Below are 19,804 nucleotides of genomic sequence, written 5' to 3' on the forward strand. Positions count from 1 at the left end.
TGGTTTGGCCTTCATCTGGGCTGGAGGGCTGGGTTAGGTTGTTAGGAATGTCCCAGAAAACTGAGAGCCCCAAGGTCCCGCAACAGTTTCCCCCCAAGGACTCCTTCCCCACAAGCCTTCAACACCTTCATCCAGCTCTCTTCCAGGAGCCCTGACAGGACCCTTACAGGAGGCAGAGGTGAGAGGCAGCAGCTGGGAGAAGTCTGTGAGGAAAGACAAAACCTAAGGGATTAGGGCCATGGTGGGCTACCCAGGAAGGACTGGAGCCTGGAATGTAGGCATGACTCAGACCAGTTCCACAGAAGTGTGAGATGGAAGCAAATTCCTGAGAACGCCTCTCTTGAACTAGGGGATTCTGAGACAAAGTCTCAATGAATAGCACTGGCTAGCTTGAAGCTCACTATATAGACCAGGCTGGCTTTGCACTCATAGGAATCCCCTTGCCTCTGAGTGCTACCACGCCTGACAAACTTTGTACCAATGACTAACCAGGACACTCTCAAACAAAAAAGTCTCTTTATTGATTGGTACCATACATGACTCAAATGGCCAAAAAGGGAAAAAAAATAAAAACTTAAAAAAAGAGAGAAAAAAAATCATTACAGTAGGGATGGGACATCCACCTTCCTCACCCTTTCCTTTGGCTCTTGACAGCATCCTCCCAAAAGTGACTGCCAAGGAGGAAGCAGGGCCCAAGGGACCCCATACTCCAAAAGGGAGAACGGGGAGGAGGCACCCATACACCCTGGGCCTAGCCACAGGAAAAGGCAGCGGAGCCATGAGCCACAGAACCTGTGAGTCTTCACATTCCCCATCTAGGGAATGGAGCTGGGAACACTAGCTGCTGCAGGAGGGAACGTGGGGACAGAAATGACTACCTCAGCTTGGGGAGGACAGAGGCCTTTTTCTCCCTGATGGGTTTAAGCTAGATGGCCTAAGTGGCTCCTTTCCCTCAAGTCAAAGAGACGTCAGTACCAGATACAGTTTGAGGGGCTGGGAGAGGAGTGGTCTGGAATTAAGAGTGGATAAGGTCCTCTCATCCTATTCCTGACACACTGAGACCAAAACAAAACAAAACAAAACAACCAACAACAGTCAGTGACAAACAAAGCAGCTCCCTTCCCTCTGTGCTCCCTGAGGGAGGGGGACCTCCCCACTCGTCCAAGACAGCTGCTCTAGTAGAGGACTGTAAAAATGCACGCTGTGGAGGGGGTAGGGATAGAGGGACTCACAAGCACTGGACCAGGCCAGAGTCCTGGAGGCTGGGAAGACAGACAACAGGGGTCAAGAGATGCAGTCATCAACGGCTCCACCCCAACCGATGGCACGCTGCCCCCAACTCCAGTCACCCCAGAGAGAGAGAGAAGAGAGATGGCCAAGTGTCTCCTTGGTCCAAAGAAGCTTCTCAGGTGGTATAAATGGTAGGCATACTCCCCTGCTCCAACTCTCACCCCACCTGGGCCCTAGGCCCTCCACCTGTCAGGAGGGAGGTAGCTGGATTTTGAACAGGGGAATAGGGGAACATCAGTGACTTTTTTTTTAATTTACATTTTTAATAATATTATTTTTTTTTAAAAACTTGGAGCTGGGTAAGTGGCAAAAGGGAGGAACCCAGAATTTTACCCTCTATTAACAGTCACCTAGGGGAAGGGCATTCAACCAAGCCCCAAACTTTAAGCCCCTAAGGACTGTGGGTATAAACCCCAGGCTCAAAGGGATAAATCAGGAAGATGGGGCACCCAGAACCTAGGGTGAGAATGGGGGCAAATGCCCTGGGGAGAGGAGGGTCAGGACATTTCTCAGAGGCCCAGGGTCCACAAAGGCATCCACATGAGTACCCCCTTCCCCCAAAAGGCTCTGCAGGGGCCAGGCCCAGCCCAGGGCAACTGAGGGGCAAATCTTGGCACCTGCCCCCAGTGAGTCCAGTTCCTCCCTGAAGTGGGTGGATAGAGGCTGCCCATTTCAGATGCTTCAGTCTCATCCTTCTGTCTTCTGCTCCCTGGGGCTGTGAGGGGTGGGGCAGCCAGAGTGCTGGGTGGCCATGGCAGGGCCTTTACTGGGAAGCCTGTGACGTGGGGTTCTCCGATTTGCTTTCTTGGCTGGATGGAGGCTTGCTGTTCCAGGGGCTGTTGGCGCCCAGTGCAGGGGAGTTGTTAAAGCTGTCCTCGTCGTCAATGCCGTTGGCCGCGTCAAACTGGGTGTTCTCCAGCCGAGTGATGAGCCTCTCGTCCTCGTCCCCGAACTCCCCGCCCATCAGGGTGGGCTCCCCCACCACCATCACATCCTGAGAGTGGCGGAGGTCCCCAAACATAATCGGGGCAGGGGCTCGCCCAACCCAGGGCAGTAGATATCCCCAGAGCCCCCATGCCCTCCCTAGAAGCTCAACACCCCGCCCCCTCTTCATACCCAAGTTTAAAACCCCAACTGACACCCTCAGCTCCTGGGACCCTTCCCACTAAAGGACTCCAAGACATCACAGCCTTTAACCCCCTCCCCACTGGACCCTGGAAAGAAATAACATTTTACTCTGCTAGCTCCCTAATAACCATCTCCCTCAGATTTTAGGGGCCCTTGAACGTCTATCCATATGTAAGAGTGAGCAGATCAAAATATGAGGGAGGGAAATGTGTATGTGCACAAACGTGCATGCATTCTACATATGCAGCACCTCAAGTCTGCATATCTTCCATCGGTGTGAGTGTGTTCTAATGGCGTGTGCCCCACACTATCTGCTCTGACCGTCTTCCATTCTCACGGCTGATTCTGTCCCGCGCTCTACTGTACCTACAGCTGAGCCTATGTGGTCATAACCATGTATATATGTGCCTGGCAAAGATTCTCTCATCAGTGGAAGGAGCCGATTCATACTGGCTCTAGTGTACATGGGGAAGACTGTCTTTGTTTCTATGACTGCTAGTAAGTTCAGGCTCAGACTGGGGTCAGGGGTGAGCAGTGGGGCAGCCCAGAAGAGAAGAAAGCCGAGATGCTTACAGGTACCTGGCTGGAGAGAGCGAAGGTGCTGGCTGGGCTCTTCTTCTTGCTGTTGCTGTTGTTGGTATTGCCACCCCCCGAGCTCATGGTGCTACCCCCCGACATCTTCCGTTTCCTCCGTTTGCTGGGCTGCTGTCGTGCCGGTTCCGCTGCGCCAGAGAAAGGAGACTCAGGTGGGAGGGGCCCTGGACCCCTACTCTTCATTCCCCCACCTCAGGAGCCTGCCTCTACACTGTTCTCAGGCTTGTAGTCCCGGAATAAAAAAGGAGCAGAGGGAGCTTCATGTCATGAGGAAATAAAAGATACACCCTCAGGGTTGATACAGCCTGTCAAGGGCCTGGTGAGGGCAGGGGCAAGGCACTCACCGGGAGGTGCTACCATGCGCTGCCACTTCTGAAAAAGGCAGGTCTTGAGGCAGTCTCGGGGGCTGAGGCTGTAGGTCTTGTGGCGGGACATGAGTTCCTGCATGGGCTCTAGTATCACACAGAGCTGGAGTAGACCAGAAGGTGGGTTAGACTATTAAGGCAGGACACGGAGCTCGGATAAGAGAGGCTGGGGCAAAACCAGAGTGATTAGAGACTCACTCGGAGGTAGTTGAGAGTGGAGTTGGACAGCCCACACCGGGTGATGTTTTTGGAGAGCTGATCAAGCATCTGGGGGTCCTGGGCCTAGAGAAGAAAAAAAATCACTGGACTCTGGACTGCTTCTGCTCACCTGAGCGTGTGACGTAACTGAGACAAAGGGGCTAGAATTAAACCCACCTCCCCTCTCTAAGTTCAGTCAGAACACAGCATAGCCTGCTCAACCCCGATGCCCTGCTGGCCTTCCCCTCATCTTAGGTCCCGCTCACACTCACGTGCATGGCCAGGATACTCCTGGGGATGAGCTCTCTGTGCTGCCGGATGCTGAAGTGCCACGTCTTTATCCTCATCATGTCGTCAAACATGAACTCCAGGTACAACCGGCCCTCCACACACACCTGGGGATAGGCTTGTCATATCCCTGCCCCCTCCCCACATACACAAACACTTGCCTACTACAGCTTTCCCCCTGCACACACTTCTGCTACCTGTGCAAGTACCTGGGTGCCTAACTGATGCAGCATGCCCCCTCCCCACATACCTGTCATACCTGGCCTTTACACACTCACACATACTTACACACACATAGTAGGAAAGCTTAACAGATCCTCGTCCTTTTCCCAAGTAGCCAGAGAAAAACCCATCTGCTACAAGCTCTATGAGGACAGGCTCTCGTTCACCGTATACCTCGGGGCCCAGAAAACTGACATGAATAAACCAAGTAAATATCTGCTGAATGCTACGCCTGCCCTCCCTTCGCATTTGGCCACTTCCCAGTATTCCTCCTTGGGGAACAACTGTAGTACATGTTGGGAAAGAGGAAATCAAGTCCAGGTGCCCTCGGTGTTCCATATCCTGTTGGTTTGCTGACCTGGGTGAACATGGGTTTGCCGTGCTGGGTCACCATGCTTCCCTGGTCACAGTCGAGGGACACAAAGTTGCTGTGGAATGCCTCCTTGGGATGCTTAAGTACATAATACAGCTCCGTAGCACCCCCCTCAAAAATGCTGCGAAAGTAGCGTGGGATCAGGGTCCGGCCAATGGCTATAGAGACAGGACACAGCTTTCAGGGCAGAGGTACTTCAAAAGGCCCAAGGCAGACCATTTAACACTTCCAGACTCACAAACAACACAGGAAGTGTAACACTCTCACGGAGGCCACTCACTGTATCTCTTTGGTCCATCCTCCAGACAGAAAGTGATGGTCAACATGGCATCATCCTCAAAGAACTCAGTCGTGAAAGCGTCCCACCAGAGATTGTCACACTCCTGAAGAACACAGAGACGAGTATGTGCGTGTGACAGAACATCCTGTAAGGATGCTCATCTGGACAACCCCCCTCCCATCTCCATTTCCTTCGCATACCTCTGTCCAGTTCTGTAGCCGTTTGTTAAGCTCAAATATTCTATAGTCTGTTTGGTTACCATAGGGTGTATGCCTCCTGGGAAAGTGAAGAAGTGAGGTTCTCAGCGGCAGAGTCATTCTAGCACCCCCTTTCTGCTTAGACCCATGCAAAGGAAAGCTCTCTTACTGGCTGCATCCCACTTACCCTATCCCAGGCTCCAGGTACGTAGGTGGGTACATGGGAGTCGGGCTGTGAGGGAAGAGAGTATGAGAATTACTGTGGAAGAGAGAATCACTGGGGGAGGGAGAGAGGACATTTCCTTCCCTTCCAGGCAAGTTACCATCTAAGGATGATTAGGAACTGGAAAGCAACTCACCCCACATCCCGATCCAGCATGGTGCCGGGATGAAAGGGAGGGAAGGCGTTGCCGTTCGGGGGCTCCTTCGGTGAGTACAGCTTGAATGACTTTGAGGAGCAACCTAATGGAAAGAATGGCACAGCTCCCCTGAACTTCTGGGGAGCTTCCCTGGAAGCCTGCTAGACCATATGGATAAGGGCTGAGCTTCTCTAGCCTAGTTACAAGAGAGGAATGAACCAGGAGAGGATTGCTCTAAAGGCCACCTCACCCCTTCATAGCTCCCATCTTGTTTAACTGAGAAACTGAGGGTGGGGCTAGAGAGCTGGCTCAAGAGTTCAAACACACCACTCACTCCACCAGAGGACCTGAGTTTGGTCCCTAACATATTAAGCCACTCACAACCTCCTTTAACTACAGCGCGCAGGAATATGACACCCTCTTCTGGCCTCTGTGGGTACCTGCACTTGTGTGCACCTAGCCCATGCTCCCTCCATAACTGAAAACAAAACAAAACTCTTAAGGAAAGGAAGGAAGAAGCAAACAAGCTAGGAGTATTCATTCCTACCCCCAGTCCATACTCAAGATCCTGTTTCTTTGGCTAAGACTGAGTGATGGGGGATAAGCTGAAGGAAGGAAGAAATGTCGGCACCACAGGAAAAACACCACAACATTACAATTTTGACAAACCTCCTTTTTACCCGCTTCATTCAATCCTCACCACTTTGTGACGCAGCAGGACAGAAACATTCCCAGTTTTAAGATGCGGCAACTGAGGGTTCCAAAGGGACTCGCCAGGAACATACCATTAGTAACCAGCAAAGCTAGGCTCTGAGCCTCCACACTCTAATTCCTATTCTATTTCTGCCCTCTGACTCCTTTTTTGTTGTGTGCTCTGATGACCAAGGTGGGGGTAGAGGGACCTGGGGAATTCTCTGCTCTTCCTCCACCCTGCAGGGTCTCAGGAGGGCAAGGGATAGAAAGATAAGGGGGGCTAGTGTGCCTGTTGGGTGCGGCCCACCAGATAAACAGTTGGGCTTCTGGCCTTCCAAACCAACAGCCATTCCCTTATCAGCCCAGCCCCCATACCCACACCTACAATGGGTAGAGTATTGTTTCCAGACTAGAAACTCAAAGTCTAACCCTTTTCCTTTCGAGGCCTGAGGGGGGGGGGGGAGGGAAGAAGAATTAGACTCTATTTAGATGGACACAGAAGCCTGGGGAAGAGGCTATGTTCCAGGGGCTCAGTCTAGGAGGCAAACAATTAGAAAGGAGTCTCACCTCTGCTGTATATATGGGCACATGCAGCGGTGCCCCTCCTCCACTTCGAGAAGCAGCATTTTTACTTCTTGGTGTACTAGTTTCTGACTGCCACAGTTAAATTCATACTTGGACAGGAGCCAGTTACCCAGGCAACTCTACTCTTTCCCTCTCCACCAGAAATGAGGAGAAACTGAGGCACGGTCTCAAAGGTTCTGGCCCTGTTATTTCACTTCCTTAGCACCTAAAACTTGATTGCACTTGGAAGGCTACCTGTATTGGCTCTATCTGAGCCCTGTCCCCTAATTTAAACATAAAATCTATCTTGTTCCTGGGGGGGTAAGAGACAAAGGAAGACCCTGTGCCAACATGTGCCATTTAATTTTCTCTCCAGGGGCCCCATACTACAACGTGGGCAAAAGGGGGCTCCCAGAGGAACCCAGACTACAGTCTCTAAAGGTGCCAAGAGTCAGAGCTTGTGTATGCCTGCACACGCGTGTGCCTCATCCTGCCTAGCAGGCTTCCACCTTCAGCTCGCCCCAACACGCCTACCAAGGGCTGGAACCCAGCAGCCCCAGGCAGTATTAGGGTGCCCACAGAAGGCCCTCATCATATGCAGCCACTCTCACAGGGCCAGGTCCACATACTCTAAAGCACTGTGCACACTGCTTTCACACACTAGTCCTGGCCTGAACCTGTGTTTCAGGAAAATGACAGTTTCTACTCAACAGACAAGTAGCCTAAAGCCACACAGAAAGTTGGAACTGATGCTGCCCGCCTTTAAAAGCCAAGCCTAAGCAATGAACCCAAGAGTCTAGTTTCTCAGAACTAGACTATCCCTTCTTTTCCTAACTACCACCTCTGCCCCACTGAATTTCTGGGCCTCCTGAACAACTATATCAGCTCAAGAAATTGAAGAGAAGGAGAGCAAGACAAACTGAGTTTCTCACAGGTATTGTTGGGAGATAGATTAAAAGTTCTGGGGGAGCTAAAGCCCAAACTCTGGGGCCTCTAGTTACATCTCAAATGAATGGTCATAAGCAAACTCAGCATCTCTCCGAGAGTCATAGCAACTCCCAGTAGCCCCAGCACAAGGGGCTGGGAGAAGGGGAGGGCCCTCACCCTGACCATCTGTCCCTGTTGCTGCCTGTCCACATTGGAGGAATATTGAGACCAAGGTGGGGGTGGGAGTGAAGGAAACCTGTCTTCCAGCCATTGGGTCAACACCTGCCCCCCGACAACCTGGAAGCTTTTAGGAAGAGGTTGAAAAGAGGAGCTCAGAACTAGCAAAGTTTTTCTCAGGTTGGAAGCAGCATTCTGGTGCTGAGAAGGTACCTCCAGTTGGGGCATTTCCATGGTAACCAGACTGACCTGATGGCAGGCCTCCTCCCTTTCGGGCCTGACCATAGGTCAACACGCTTGTAGCCCCCACGCTAGGCGTTGGGGCACTTTCCCCCCTGCCAACATAGGAGGCCTGCACTAGACAAGAGGGCCTTTCGCCCACCCCAACAAGCTTTCAAGGTGCCCAGACTTACCTGGGAGAACTGAGGGGGTCGGGGTAGGTGCAGGGAGCGCCTGAAAGTCCGCAGGGACCCTGGCAAGGGTGAGGACTAAGGTGGAGGCAACTTCAGCAGCTCATGTCCTGAGTGGGACAGGCCAGTCTGGCTGGGAGCTCCACTCCACAGGCCGCACAAAGACTCGCATGCACAGCCTCCGCCCGCCCCGCGGCGTCCACAGCCCGGGGGGAAAGTTACAATGGCCACTGGGCCGGGGGCTGGGGGCCGGGGGGCCGGCCTGGGGGGCGAGGGGCCGCGGGGAGTCCGGAGCCTTCTTTGTTTGCAAGGTTTCCCTCAACAATGGCTGCTCGGCTCTTTCCTCTCTCCTCCTCCTCGGCTCTGCCCGCCGCCGCCTCTCGCTGCCTCTGCCTCCAAGCAGCCCGCCCGCCCTCCCTAGGCCACCGGGCCCCTCTGCTGGGGAGGCGGGAGAGGCAGGGCCCGGCACTCACACTCACTCGCACTGGCACACTCAGGCACACGCAGCACCCGCCTGCTCCTTCCTTTCTCCCTTTCTCTCCCTCCTCCCTCCCTCTCCTCCCCGCTCGCTCGCCGAGCCTCTCTCCGAAGGAGGCCCCAGGGCGGGCGGAGGGTGGAGCTGCCCCGCCGGCCCCGCCCCCTCCCCCGCGAGCGAGGAGGAAGAGCGGAGGGAGGGAGGGAGCGAGGAGGGACTGCTGAGAAAAACAAAAGAGATTGAGACCGGGAGACTGGGGACTGAACGGATTGGGCCAGGGGAGACCTGGACAGAGAGGAGGCCTGGGGAGGCCAGCAGCGAAACGCACCCTCCAGAGCCACATGAGGGGTGAAGGGCGGTGCTGGCCTCTGCAGACTCCTAACATCTTCACCCAGCCAGCCAAACCTCCCACAGACCTGAGGTTTTAAAGGCCGGCCGAAGCTGCCACTCTGGGCTCCTCTGTAGAAACCCAAGAGGTGGGAAGCTTTGGGGTTTACTTTTGACGGAAACACATTCTGAGTTCAGCTTGTAAATACTAGAGAAAAGGGGACAGACACTCCAGGCTTCCCTGCCCGAACCCAGCCAAGTTCCAAGCCCTGGATTAGATCCCCTTTATAGGAAACACCCTTGCCTGACACCACCCCTGAAGCCACGTGGATGCTGGGGAGAGAGGCGTTGTCAGGGTGCGGAGGGCAGACTTGCCTATCCAAGGGTCTATCTTGGAGGGCTTTAAAAGGGACTGTTGAATCCTTCCCACTCCCCCAGGTCTCAATAAAGGTATCTGGGTAGCGGGATAGGGCTTGCTTCATCTCTTCCTAGGTGAAGAGATACTTGTGAAACTTCGGTGGAAGTCCAGGTCCTACTCCTCTGGACAGGAAAAGGAGCCGGACGGCACAGGCACACACTCTTTAAGAAGGCTCACCTACTTTCACTCTTTGCAGTTGGAGAGTGTACACTCCATTGCCCTCCTTCCCCCGACTATATTCATGAACAATCCAAGGACAGGGTTTTTCATGACATACACATAGAAGCAAGAAGATGATAATATCACAACCGCCTCTGTAAACACGCTCCAGGAATGAATTACACCTCTCATTTTCACATACATCAGTATCTGATACACACTCCTTAAACCCTAAATACAGTCACAGCCCCCAACCCCAACAAATACTGAGTCCAAATTAGGCCTTGATTTCCATTTCTACAGGCACCAGGACCATGCATGTATCCTGACCCTAACATCTACACCAAAACCGTGTTATTACTTGCTCAATCTGGAACGCACTGTAACATGGATGGCCTAATCAACTGTCGCAGAGACTCCACACCCCGTCTTCCCTGGAACCTTACTCCTCCACCATCACAGCCTGCTGGTGTGCTATGCCCCAGCTCCCACAAACAATGACATCTATGCCGTTTTAGCCAGGACCTCCTATATTCAGCCTGCCACCAGGACATAAGACATTCCTTTTAGCTTGATAGTCTAGCTCCTGACTCTGAAATAGGAAACACCCCTCCAGCACCAACAGAACAAGGCCTGTTATTAGTGCCTTCAAACATTCCAAAGTGATCTGGACGGAGGGGAACACACCTGGAATCCCAGCACTTCGGAAGCTGAGGCAGGAGGATTTTGATGAGTTCGAGGACAGTCTGGATTAGAGTCCCATGGCCAACCTTAGCCACATGGAGAGACCATTTCAAAAATAAATACATGGTTTTGGATGTAATGGCACAAGTCTTTAATTCCAGCAAAGGTGGACAGATCTCTCTGGGTTCAAGGCTCGCCTGGTCTATGTAACAAGTTCTAGGCCAGACAGGGCCACATAGTGAGACCATGTCATAAAATACATACATACATACATCATACATACACACACACACACACACACACACACACACAGGGCATGTGGGTGGGACTGGTGAAACACACCTGTAATGCCAACACTCAGAAGCTAGAGGCAGGAGGAAGGATCAAGGAGTTCAAAAACAGCCTCAGCAAAAAAAATAAATAAATAAACAGCCGGGCACGGTGGTACACGCCTGTGATCCCAGCACTCTCAGAGGCAGAGGCAGGCGGATCTCTGTGAGTTCGAGGCCAGCCTGCTCTACAAAGCGAGTCCAGGATAGCCAAGGCTACACAGAAAAACACTGTCTCAAAACAAACAAACAAACAAACACAAACCAAACTTTCCAAAGTGCTGAAAGGCATCACCTGAAGTGTGCACACACAGACACACACGGACATGCCTACCGGTACTTCAAATACACAAATTTCAACAGAACATGTGAGCCAAGGGGGCTTGAGGTTGGAAACCTGGACTCTTAGCTCCGCTTGACGTAAACTCGGTTCTGGAGCGACCCAGCCATTCCTAGTCCTACTCCCCCCCCCCCGCCCCCAGCGCACACTTCAAATGACTGTCCACCTAAGGATGGGGAAGAGTATGTGCTCTTGCTTTTGCCCCTACCCTGAGCTCGGAACCCCCATCCTGCCAGTCTAGTCAGACAAGGGGCCTCCCCTTCCACTGTGAGAGGGCCCTGAAACACCAGGATGTATGTATCAAGACTCTGACCTATCATTCAAAAGGCTCTTGGTTCCCTCTCTGTAGCAAGTCTCTTCCTGCTCTGACCCAGTTCCCCCAGCGCACAGGGCAGAAAAGGTCCATCGAAAGGCAGCAAGTCTCTGTCAGAAGGCCCTAAAAATTGGTGTGTATGTGGGGGTAGGGGAGGCAGCAAAGAACGATAAAGGTGATGGGGGAAAGAAGCCTATGAGTATTTCTGACGGTGGGGGCTCAAAGAAAAGCAGCCCACAGTAAGAGGTACCAGCACTGCCCCCTGCCCGGGCCCCTGACCCAGGGCTCCAGTGAGCCTGCCCCCCTTCCTTTGTCTGTGCCCGGCCTCCCGTTGGCCTGGCGCTCTGCCATCCTCCTCTCCTGGCTCCCAGCCGCCACCACTGCTGCCTCCTCCCCTCCCCCTACTTCTCCGTGCCTTAACCCTTCTGAGCTGCACGCTGCCCCCAGACAGGCCTTAGCCCCTTAGCATCCTGCCTAGGGAGGTGCTCCTTAGCAAGGCTTGTTCCTTTCTGGCCATTCAGCCCCAGGAACACGTTCTCCACCCCAAGAGCACCAAGGGGGCTGAAGAGGTGTACACATGTGTATCTTGTGGTGTTTCCGAATGTGCATTTGTGTGGCTGTGTGTGTGCGCTCTGGCTTCCCTCAGTCACATGTGTGGGGCATGTGCTGTCTCTCTGTCGGGCTGGGGGAGGAGGAGGAGCCCAGAGACAGCAGAGCACAAAGGAGAGACTCAGGCAGGCAGGCAGGCAGGCAGCCTGCCAGAGCGCCTAGGCCCCAGGGCTGCTCAGGGTGGTGGTGGTCCTCAGGCCTGAACTGCTGAATGCTGCCAGAATGCCTTTGGCTGACTGAAGCATGCGCTGACACCCATACATGCAAGCCTGGTCCCCTCTCTCACCCCAGCTCCTACCATTCTCCACCCACAGGCCTCTCTTTAAGCCCTTCCCCACGTGGTTCTTCTCTTGAAGTCTAACGTCCATCCATTCCCTGTGACATCAGTCCATCACACTTCTTCATAATCAAGAAAAACACTCCCTCGGCCATTTTTTTGCTCGTTCTCTCTCGGCCAAGCCACCAGACATACAAAAAGAATGTGAGTTGTTGGGCACTGCCTGAAGTTGCACATACACACCCCTGGGCACGGGTCCTCTTCCTGTCTCCAGGTTAGTCACAAGGACTCTGAGGAGGAAACGTTCTTCTTCCCCTGATGCAGGTACTCTGCCCCAATTCCAGGACCAAGCTCCCATTCTCCCCCAGCCTGACTACCTCTCCAAACAAAACCCCTACCTACTCTTTGTAGGAACTAAGAACAAAAATCTAAGTTTCAGCCAGGGGGTGGCAGTGCATGCACGCCCTTAGTTCCAGTACTCAGGAGGCAGAGACAGGCGGATCTCTGAGTTAGAGCCCTGCAGCCCCTGGACTACGGAGAGAGTTCCAGGACAGCCAAGGATGTTACATAGAGAAACCCTATCTTGGAGGGAAAAAATTAAGTTTCAGGCCACTAGCTTGTTTAAAACATTACCTGACTTTGGGCTCTCATTCATGATGTTGTAGGAAAAGGACCCATGGGTAGTCTAAGAGAATGAACTATCATGTCTAAAACTGGTCAATCGCAAAGGAGCACACACACACACACATAAATTGGTGGGAAGGATATGAGGCTAGGCAGGGTTCCAGCTTGGCAAGCTCTTCCCTCTCCTGCTCTTCTCCGCCCTCTGCAGCAGGAGCCAGGGGTTCCCACACCCGGATATTCCAGGATCCTCAGGCTCTCCAAGCCCTCCTCCTGGGCCCTATGCCCCTAAAATGTCAGCCTCAGCAGGCACTTGAAGTGTGTGCCCAACCCAGTCTAACTTGGCCCGGGTCACATGATTTCCAAGGAAGCTTCTGCACTGGCAGCTTCCCTTGGGGGATTGCGTTTGTGAGTGTTGTTGGGGGGCAGGGGGTCCTACTTACGAAGTACATGCTTCTCAGAATACAGGACATCTAGAGAAGCAAGGCATAGGACCAGGCTAGACCCAGGACACTGACTTCCTAGAAAAAGCTGGCTTCATCCTGGAAGGAAGGCCAATTTGAGGGCCCAGTTATAAGGAAAGGGGCAGACTATATTCTGGGGCCCTCTTTAGACTACTTCTCCCATACATGGCTCTACTTTTTCCTCCTCACTTGTAGAGCTTACACCCGGACTCTATAAGAAAAATCTCAGACACAGGTGTCCACTGGCAAGATTGGAGAGGTGGTGATTTGCATTTGGATCCTCATGTTTTCACTTCAGGGGTCAAGCACTGCTCCCCCTAACTCAGGACTGCAAACCACTCTTACTTCATAGCCTACCTGGAACTGCTCCATCACCCCCTCCCACGAAGGCAGAGATAGCAGACCCAAGGGCCCAATTATCTGACACCCCCTAGGAGTGCTTTCTGTCCCCCAGGAGGGCCAACCTACCCTGGCAACCAGACAGGAAAAGTTAAAGGGGGGCAAGATGGGCCCCCATCAACTCCTCCCCCAAACAGCATCCTCAGAAACAGCCCGAGGAGGGTGAATGTCACAAAATATGTAAGAGTCAATAGGCAGCAGGGAAGGGGGGAACCCAAACCAACCAATCACAACTCTACGATGACCCGAGGGGGGGGTCAAAAGTCCAAAGTCACTTCTGATTGGCTAACACCCTGGAATTCTGGGAATTTCAGCCCCCCCATCTCTCCCCAGTTAGCTTCCCCCCCTCAAAAAAAAATACAAGCCATCCTCGGCACCCCCTCCCCGTGCCTCTGGGCTTCTGCGCATTTATATAAATAAGAAAACCCTCTCCCGACCGAGGCCCCACTAACTCTATGCAACACCCCGATCCCCACCATGCCTTCGACGCCCCCCATACACAAATTATCGCCAGACGAGGGGTGAGGGGTTCGAGAGGGAGGGAGGGGCCAGGCGGCCGCGAGACCCACTCACCAGGACAGGCACAGCCCACTGACATCTTCACATCGCCCGCCGCTGGGGGCCCAGCCGAGTCACGGTGCCCGCCCCTCGCAGGGACAGGCCGGGCATGAGCCGCTGCCGCCGCCCGCGGCCCCCGATGCCCTCGCCGCCGGCCCGGCCCGGCTTCTGCCCAGTGCGGGCCGCCCCTGCCTGCAGCGAGGGGCCTGTCAGGCGCGGAGCAGACAGGAAGGAAGCCAGGCAGGAAGGCGAGCTGCCTCTGCGTGTGTACGCGCGGGTGTGCGTCCCCGGAGTGTGTGTCCGTGTGTGCGCGTGTGCGTGTCTGTGCGCTCCCGCCGCCCTCCCCGCCGCCGCCCTCGCGCTCGCTCCCGCTCGCGCGTCCTCTCCCTCTCGCAGGCGCCGGCTCTCCGGCCGGAGTCGGGCTGGGCCGGGCTTTATTAATATGCTAATTGTCCTGCTAGTGGGAGGAGAGAGCTGTGTCAAAGTGACCCGGGCGAGCGCGCCGCGAGCGACGACGTGCGTGCGCCGCGCGGCGAGGGGCAGGGAGCGCTCCCGGGAACGGCATGCATGTGACGCAGCTCTTAAAAAACGAGACGGAGGCAGAGACCCCGGCGAGGGCGGGCGAGAGCTGGGGAGCGGGAGGAGGCGAAGCCTCCCGCTCGCTCGGCGTCCGTCCTCCGGGTGCGCGGGGTTGGGAGCGCGGCGGAGCGGGAGCGGGGACGGGGGGAGGCGGAGCCTGGGTGGGCAGCGAGGTGTACCCTCTCTCCACCCCCGGGAGGATGGGGCGCTGACCCCTGCCTGCGCTCCCGCTCAGAGCACCCTAGCCTTAGTCTGCGGACCCTGGGTTTCGCGCCCCGCCCGAAGCTGGGTGGGCAAAGGAGCACCCTCCTAATTCTCAGAGCAACCCCTACGCTCATCCCCCTTTCTAAATTAACCAGACCATGGGACTAGAGCTAAAAGGGTTAATTAAGTAGGGTCCCCGCCCTCCCCCGCCTAAGGGCCTGAGGTCGGCATTTTGCGTGGGGACACAGGGGGCTGTGGAATGACCACAAGGTTGGGGGGGGTGACGGACTACGAAGGCCATCCTTTCCTCTTGCAGGCTCTGACGCACCAGTTAAGACACCTCCCTTCCCCCACTTTCTCCTTCCAGCCCTGGAACCTTCTACCCACCCACCCGCATCCTCCGCCCCCTGGAAGCAGCTCTCTCTCTGTTGAGGGTTTTGGAGGTGGAGAACAGGAAGCCGACTTCTCCAGTGCCCCCTACCCGTAGGGGCAGAGGCCGCGGCGCGGGTTGGGGGTGGGGCATCCTGGACAGTGTACGTTAGAAACACTCTTCCAAAGGGAGAACCCTCCCAACCTTCAGGCAATCCTCAAGGACTCCCCAACCCAACCCTTAGAGAGGAAGAACTCCATCCCTTCCCCAAAGCCCAGCCCTAGCTGCCTCATAAACAGGAAATACCTATTAGCGGGGAGGAGGGGAGCTGCCTGAAGGAGAGAGCTCCAGGGGGGTCCCCGAGCCCAGCTTCTTAAGCTTCAAGGTGTGTTCCACGGCCAGATGCTGGGGACCTGGGCTGATACCCTCTGCCTAAGGTTTTTGAACTAGATTGGGTAGGGGGTGGCTTTTCTTTGTTGCTAAGAGGGGGTTTGGTTGATAATAGTGTTTGATTTCCCTACCCCGACTTAGGCGAGTTTGCACAGCTGGTTTGGCTGACCAGGGGAGGGTTACAGATGTGGAAGGTCAAGTGTTATAAGACCCCTTCTCCCAACCTTGGGTTTTTGCTGAGGAGCAAGAAACTGTGGAAGGAAAGTCTGAGGGCGTGACTGGGAATGAGAACACCCCTCCCCCAGTGCTTAGGATAGGGGGAGCGCCACACACGCTTGAAGTCCCCTGTCCCCACCCCCACCAAGGACATAGAGGGACTTGACTGAAACTGTCCCCACACAAGTATTGCCTTGGCAGCACCCTCTGCCAGAGTCCATCTCCTTTCCACTTTCTTTCAGAGGTCAGCACTAGAGGGAGTAGAGAGACCCTAAGGCAGCAAATAGTCCAGAGTTCGGAATGCTTGGGTCTGAATTCCAACACTACCCCCTACCCCCGAATCACCGGGACAGCCGACAGCCCCACCCTGAGCTCCAGCTTTACCTTCTGTAATTGGTACCTGCGGCTTGATGAGATGTAAACCAGACATAGTATACCCAGATCCGCGTAGCCCCTCCTCCCCGAGTAGTGGTGCTGGGGAGATAGTTAGTACCTGTATGCTTTTTTTTTTTTTTGAGATTATTTCAAGGAGGACAGGAGGACACTGAATGTGAAGTGGTGTAGAGGAATATGTTTCAGCTTTGACTTCCTATCTCTACTATCCATGATTGTGCCTTCTTGCAGTCCTGTGACCATTTGTCCCTGAGGCCACTCATTCCGTACAACTAGCTAGACCAGATTCCAAGGTGGACCCGGCATGGACAGTGCGGATTTCAGCCTACCCTACAGAGGTCTCCCTGCCCTTTGCAAAAGTTCTCCTAGATTGGAGATGGAGAAGGTGAAATGCAAGGAAAGAGTAAAAGCCAAGCATGGAGGCCAGCCCAGTCTGGTCTACAAACTAAGTCCAGGACAGCCAGGGCTTGTTACACAGAGAAACCCTGTCTCGAAAAACCAACCAACCAACCAAACAATGCAGTAGTGGTTAAGTACCAGGCTCTGCTAGGTATTCTACACCTGTGGTCTCCTATATAAAACTATTTAACATTTGGTGTGGCTGTATGGGTGTGGCCAGCTCTATGTGCCTCTGCACATGTGTGCATAGTTTCTTACGTGCACAGGTCCATGTGAGCATGTTGAGGCCAGAGGTCAATCTCTGGTGTACTTCCTTGAGAGCCATCTTATTTTTGAGACAGTCTCTCACTGAGCTGTGGGTCTCCCAGAGTAGGCGAGGGTGGCTGGCCAGTGTGGAGCCCCAGGCAGGGCCCATGTCCACTGCCCCGGTGCGGCATACCAGCGTTTACCACCACATCTGCACTTTTTGCGTAGGTGCTGGGCTCGCTTGCACAGCAGACATTGTACCAACTTAGCTTCTCCTGACTGGAACTACTGATCCTTCTGCTTCTGCCTCCCAAGTGCTGGGGCACCACCCCTCGATATGCTGAGGACCTTAAGGTGCTGCTCATTGCCTGAATTGAGCAAGCAAGCAAATTGAGGTTCAGGTTGGGGCTACAGCTCAGTGGTAGAGAGCGCGCGACTCTGCCTGTCTTCAGCGCTGCAACCCTGGGCTTCGGAGAGCTTAATACATTTTTTTTAAAGATTTATTTATTTATTATGTATACAGTGTTTTCCCTGAATGTTCACCTGCACACCAGAAGAGGGCACCAAATTATAGCTGGTCGTGAGCCACCATATGGTTTACTGGGAATTGAACTCAGGACCTTTGCAGCCAGTGCTCTTAACCTCTGAGCTATCTTTCCAGCCCAACACATCTTATTTAGAGGGGAGGAAGAGATTTTTTTAAGAGACAAAAAGGGCTGGCCTCTGGTGGCCCATGCCTTTAAGCCCAGCACTCTGAAGATTCCTGAGTTTGAGGCCAGATTGGTCTGGCCAGAGTTCTAGGGACAACCAGGGCTACACAGAGAAACCCTGTCCATAAAAAATAGAGAAAGAAAGGGAGTGGAAATCGTCAAGAAAAGGCATGAGGGAGAAGAGTGGAAGGAGGATGAATACAAAATAAAGTATAAGGCTGGAGACATGGCGTAGTAGCTAAAAGCACAGGTTGCAGTGTTCTGTTTGTTGTTTTGGAGACAGGGTTTCTCTCTGTACCCCATGAACTCGCTCGGTAGCTGGCCTCAGAGATACATGCCTGCCTCTGGAGTGCCTCCCCTGCCCCCTTGCAAAGACCAGGGTTCAGTTGCCAGCATCTACATGGAGGCTCACAATGATAACTCTAATTCCAGGAGATCTGATGCCTTTTTTGGCTTCTAAGGGCAGGGCACGGAATGCAGATGGTGCACATGTTACTAAGACATATATGCAGGCAAAACACTTATACAAGCAAAACAACTTTTTAGAAAGAATAAAGTTTCATGATTTCATATTTTTTTCAGTACTGGTGATTGAACCCAGGGCCTCATGCATGCTAGACAAGTACTCTACCACTGAACTCTGTCACCAACCCTGAAAATGTCGTGAAAAGGCTGGGTGGTGCACGCCAGTAATCCCAGCACTAGGGAGGCAAAGACAGGTGGATCTCTGAGTTTGAGGCCAGCCTGGTCTACAAAGCAAGTCCAGGACAGCCATGGCTGCGAGGAGAAACCCTGTCTTGAGAAAGAAAAAAGAGAAAGATAATGTCATAATGAAACTTATTTCTTCATATGTTTCCTTAGGAATGATTTTGTGCGGCTGGTAAAATGGCTCATCAGGTAAAAATGTGCTTCATAAAGGCCTGAGGGCTTCAGTTCAGTACCTGGAGTCTGCAGTGGAAGAAGAGATGGGTTCCCAAAAGTTGTCAGCTGGCCACTGTACATACAGCGTCACTTGTGCCACCATACTCACAATTCACGTGCTGCACGTGAAACACTCTACAGTTTCATTACTATTATTTTAATATTTTATTTATTTATTTATTATTTATACAGTGTTCTGCCTGCACGCCAGAAGAGAGCACCAGATCTCATTATAGATGGTTGTGAGCCACCATGTGGTTGCTGGGAGTTGAACTCAGGACCTTTGTATGTAGAGCCACTGCTCTTAACCTCTGAGCCATCTCTCCAGCCCCTGCAATTTTAAAAATATATCAGAAACGTAATACATACTTTCCCTCCCATTTTTGTGGCTCTCAGGCCACGTATGTGTATAACGAATGCTGTGCTATAGCCAGATTTCCATGCGTAATCCCAGCAGCATTCTGCGTGCCAGCCTAGCCTTGATATCTTCTCCAGCAGGGTTACCCTTTCTATTCTCACTTCCATCCCTACCCTAGGTGATTTTTTTTTAAGATTTATTTACTTTATGTATATGAGTGTTCTATCTTCATTTACATCTGCCAGAAGAGGGAATCAGTTCACATTATAGATGGTTGTGAACCACCATTCTGTTGCTGGGAATTGAACTCATGACCTTTGGAAAAGCAGACAGTGCTCTTAACCACTGAACCATCTCTCCAGCCTCCACACTAGTTGATCTGGTGGCCCAGTTTTGTTTTGTTTTGTTTTCTCAGTAAATGTTGAATGAATGGTTACGCTAAGAGGAACTGAACCTTGGGAATTTAGGTGATTCAGATTTGCCTAAGGTCACAGAGCTAACAGGCACTTGTCTGGGTTATTCATTCTTTCCTTCCTTCTTTCTTTCCTTCCTTCCCGGTAAGGATCAGACATACAGAGGAAAGAGCATCTTTGGAGCAGCCCTGGGAATGGTGATGCATGCAAAAAAGGGAAAGAGAGATCCCAGGTCTTGGCAGGTAGATTTGGAATGAGGCAGAGATGAGTGGAGTCCTTGTGAAAGGGTTTAAAATTTTTTTTTTGATAGAAGAGCATTTGTAGACAGTCTTTCATTTTTAGCCAGCCTGGAACCTCCTTGTGTAGACCAAGCTTGTCTTGAATCAACAGCTATTTTCCTGCCTCAGACTCCTCTGAGTGTGGCCCTGTGCCTGTTCTTCTTTCCTAGATAGGGTTGGAAATGTAGCTCAAACTGAAGGTTGCCCAGATGGTGCCAAGTCATGTCACTCTTACCTCAACCTCCTGAGAGACCTTGAATTTGAAGTAATCCTTCTGCTTCCGCTGACT

At 52.9% G+C, this 19,804-nt stretch overlaps 1 protein-coding gene across 3 annotated transcripts; it reads right to left on the reverse strand.

Moving 5' to 3' along the window:
- Positions 1-499: 499 nt before the first annotated feature.
- Ldb1 (LIM domain binding 1) lies at positions 500-14,544 on the reverse strand. Of its 3 annotated transcripts, none has more exons than XM_021650067.2 (11): positions 14,054-14,544; positions 5,295-5,397; positions 5,123-5,167; positions 4,939-5,014; positions 4,739-4,841; positions 4,444-4,616; positions 3,848-3,970; positions 3,576-3,659; positions 3,357-3,480; positions 2,992-3,140; positions 500-2,284 (listed from the first exon to the last, which is right to left on the reverse strand). In XM_021650067.2, exons 1-11 carry the CDS (start codon positions 14,076-14,078, stop codon positions 2,054-2,056), a joined length of 1,236 nt encoding a protein of 411 aa, XP_021505742.1. In that variant the 5' UTR covers positions 14,079-14,544; the 3' UTR covers positions 500-2,053. The 3 variants fall into 3 exon arrangements, with proteins under 3 accessions (XP_021505742.1, XP_021505757.1, XP_021505748.1); XM_021650082.2 differs by having other exon boundaries at positions 2,998-3,140; positions 14,054-14,430; XM_021650073.2 differs by lacking the exon at positions 14,054-14,544 and adding an exon at positions 8,069-8,566.
- Between the last annotated feature and the right edge of the window lie 5,260 nt (positions 14,545-19,804).

The sequence above is a fragment of the Meriones unguiculatus genome, chromosome 1, assembly GCF_030254825.1.
Source record: "Meriones unguiculatus strain TT.TT164.6M chromosome 1, Bangor_MerUng_6.1, whole genome shotgun sequence".
Lineage (NCBI taxonomy): Eukaryota > Metazoa > Chordata > Mammalia > Rodentia > Muridae > Meriones > Meriones unguiculatus.

Excerpts from the sequence above, each read along its gene's own strand:
- Ldb1 (XM_021650067.2), bottom strand. The coding sequence starts at position 14,078 with ATGTCAGTGGGCTGTGCCTGTCCTG. Across the intron at positions 5,168-5,294 it reads ATGCTGGATCGGGATGTGGG|CCCGACTCCCATGTACCCAC; the intron begins GTGAGTTGCTTT and ends CTTCCCTCACAG. Across the intron at positions 3,481-3,575 it reads CCACTCTCAACTACCTCCGA|CTCTGTGTGATACTAGAGCC; the intron begins GTGAGTCTCTAA and ends GGTCTACTCCAG.